This window comes from Semicossyphus pulcher, unplaced genomic scaffold (assembly GCF_022749685.1).
Source record: "Semicossyphus pulcher isolate SPU_LCO1_2020_fin unplaced genomic scaffold, fSemPul1.0.p SCAF_12, whole genome shotgun sequence".
Taxonomy (NCBI): domain Eukaryota; kingdom Metazoa; phylum Chordata; class Actinopteri; order Labriformes; family Labridae; genus Semicossyphus; species Semicossyphus pulcher.
Window position 1 is genome coordinate 14,176,615 of NW_027211626.1, and position 3,386 is coordinate 14,180,000.

The 3,386-nt window shown below is 42.8% G+C and overlaps 1 protein-coding gene across 2 annotated transcripts in view; it reads right to left on the reverse strand.

The window, feature by feature from the left end:
- Positions 1 to 471: 471 nt before the first annotated feature.
- six2a (SIX homeobox 2a) overlaps positions 472 to 3,386 on the reverse strand; it is a 3,261-nt gene continuing 346 nt past the window's right edge. The window contains exons 1-2 of one of the 2 annotated variants that reach the window (XM_069658768.1): positions 3,026 to 3,386; positions 472 to 1,449 (exon numbers count right to left, since the gene is read on the reverse strand). The exon at positions 3,026 to 3,386 is cut by the window's right edge and continues 346 nt beyond it. In XM_069658768.1, the coding sequence (XP_069514869.1) occupies positions 1,137 to 1,449; positions 3,026 to 3,386 (674 nt within the window). In that variant the 3' untranslated portion in view covers positions 472 to 1,136. Of the gene's footprint in view, positions 1,453 to 3,022 lie in introns of both variants that reach the window. The other variant, XM_069658769.1, reaches the window with a different exon arrangement.

A 3,386-nucleotide genomic window follows, 5' to 3' on the forward strand; every position in this document is an offset into this window, starting at 1 on the left:
TAAAGAATAAAATATAAAGAAACATTTTAAGTGCATTAAAGTGCAAAGAAAAAAATAGAATAGAATATCCAGAGAAAGAAAATGCGCCAGTGCCTGCAGCTGATCGTGATGGGGAGTTTTGCTTTGTTGAAATATTTTCAAAATGTCACCCAGCTTGACATCAGACTGGTGTTCAGCCCAAAACAAAAACAAGAAAGAAAGTCAAGAAAGATTCAGAATGAAAGAAATCCTCTCTTTTAATCCATGTATTTCTTTTGTCTTTTATTGTAAAGGGTATATGAAACTATAGTTGAATGGTTTTATGTTTCATCATTTATCGCAAAGTTTACATGCAGTCTCTCTCCAAATGAAAATGCAAATAATATCAAGAGATTAAGATATTTCCTCTTATCACGGCTCTTATAAGACACTTGAGAATAACATACCCCCCCACCCCACCTCCACCCAACCTCCCCCTTTAAAAAAAACCTGCTTATGGCTCTCGTTGTAAACCCCTCTGTAAACAAAAAGGCGATGTAGTGCCTTCAACTCGGTGCTCATAGAGTCTGTTGATCATATCTAAACACCTAAAATAACAACGGTAATAGTAATAAGAATTAAGACATTTTATTGTTATTGTTTTCAACAATATAACATGTTGCGTTATTACATTCCGGTAAAATACTTTTTCTTTTATTTTCTTAACTAAAACGACCTACATCTGCCTCGCCGTGTGTCTGCACCACAAAACGTCCTTTACAAATCTGTTCAATTTTAATTCCCTTAAAAGGTTTAAAGAGGAACTATGCCAATATGTGAGAAAGTTGTGCCTGTTATAAGTAGGCATATATTTTTGAAAATTTCAAATTGCTCTGGTTTGACACTTGGTTCGAGAAAATCCCGGAAATAAGCGGAAGTGTAATTTGTGTGGTGGTTTTACGCACACAAGCACGTTTTCCCCACTTGTTTTAAAAGCCTTTAAAGGTTGAATATGAGACTAAAAGGTTTGTTATGGTGGCTGTTTCCGCAGTGCTCCAGTCCGTCTGCGCTGCACCTTTTTACCGTAAGTGCTTGAAGTTTGTCTCACGCGACCTCCTAATATTCTTCTCCCCAAAAACAAAAACGGCGGTTCTGTCCCTCTTCTGTGCCGGTTCTTTTTAAGAGCCAAGGTCCACCAGATTAGAAGACATAGGGTTCAGTATGCTGTCATGGTGCAAAGAGTGGTGATGGAGCACCGAGTCTCCACCGCCTGGTACCGGGATGGCGCTGGGTCCCGGAGGGGGCGCGAGGCCGTGCAGGGACTGTAAACCGGTGTTCGAGCCGAGGAGCAGAGCCGGGCTCGGTGAGGTGTGATCCGGCGTCCCCGAGGGGGTTTTGTCGTCGTCCGAGCTCCCCAAAAGAGATTTATTTCCATTCATGGAAGAAGTCAATGGGTTGTGACTGTTGCTGTTGGAGTTCTCGTTGTTTTCTCTGCGGACAGAAAACAAAATCACACGTGAGTTCTGGAAGTCTCACAAATATCAGGAGAATGTAAGGAATTAGCAAGTTTTAGCATTGTTTTAAAACTAGCTACAGTCTTGATTGCGAATAATAAATGGCCAAATATGCTAATAATAATAATTATAAGAAGAAGAAGAAGAAGAAGAAGACGACACACTTTTTAGAACTACACAGTCCACACACACACACACACACACACACACACACACACACACACACACACACACACACACACACACACACACACACACACGCACACACACACACACACACACACACACACACACACACACACACACACCACAAATAGTATTCTCCATGCTACTGTGTGTAGCCTACTATATTCACTAGGCTCCGCCATGTTTACAGTAGCCACAACAAGCATCATTAATATACAAATGATTACATATTTATCCTGATGATTTATTAACGTATCAATCACGCGCACGTGCGCCACAATGTAACATCCAGTAAGTAGGCTAATTGAAAGAGGCCATCAGTCATTTCCTTCAGCACCGTGGAGTTAAATGGCCGCAGAGCTGAACAGTGAGTGAAGACAATAAATCTATTAGACTCCTGAATGTGCGTGAAGTAGCTGTGCTAATGGCGTATGACTGTACCCATTGTGACCCGTGGGTAAACACGTCTATCACAGAAAGCTAAGCATCAGCCGGAATAATTGACAGGTCTAATTATTGCTCAACGTGTACTTGTTGCGTACGTTCATACGTGTGCAGTGGTGAGTTAGGCTCCTCTCAGAGGGAAGACATGATTTACGTGCAGCTTTCAGCCCGAATTAGTGGCCAGAGGGTGAAAGAAGACACCAACCAACCCAACGAACACCTGACTGAAACACGTCTCCGAAAGCCTCCCTGCACGCCTGCCTGTGTCACTTCCAAACTCTAAAATGTACAAACTACTGCTAATGAAATGTCAACCGGGCTGATCTGCAGGCTGCACAGTCAGACACGTCAATTACTCCGCAGAACTACTTTTTTGACGTGTTCCCAGATGTTTTCTTGTACTTTTACTCTCTTCAGGGTGAAAAAAAGTAGTTCTTTTCTCTCTGATCCTATAATGTGAAATTTTAATGTCATAATAAGTGTGATTCAAACATAAAAGTAGGGTAAATGCAACTTTTATAACCTTGTAATTTATCTGTGAACAAGCCTTTAATTTTCTGCCTTTCAACTTTTACGCACGGCCTCCTGTATTATCTCAAACATACAAACAACAGAGCTGGAAAAGTGAGTTCATTCTATACGTAACGTACAAAAAAGTACGTAATGTCTTATATAATTTACCATAAACAGACACAGATGTGTGGAGGGAGCTTTGGAGACTTTTATAGAACTGAAAATAAATTAATATTTAGAGAATCTAATAAATTGCCAGATGTAGGTCAGCACATCAGAGAGGCCAGACTGTTTGAGCCTCTTTTTAAGATGATTTCTAGCTATTTTTACTTTTTGTTACACTTACAAAAATACTACAAGATAAAATAATCTAAGTTTTGTTTTAAAAGTCGCAGTATCTGTCCTCTTACCTTTCCTTCGCCTCCGCTGCTCGGTCTCGCTGCCGTCGGTTTTTGAACCAGTTGCTGACCTGCGTGGTGGTGAGTCCCGTGGCCTCGGCCAGCTCTCGTTTCTCCCGCGGGGACGGGTAAGGATTGTGGGTGTACCACTCCCGCAGGACGCTCCTGCTCTTCTCCTTGAAGCAGTAGCTCGTCTCCTCACCGTCCCAGATGGAGCGGGGCAGGGGGAACTTTCTCCGGACGCGGTACTTCCCCACGGCGCCGAGCGGGCGGCCTCTCAGCTTCTCCGCCTCAACGTAGTGCGCTTTGAGCCACAGCTGCTGCAGCTTCGGGTGGTTGTGCGGAGAGAACTGGTGGCTCTCGAGGATCTTGT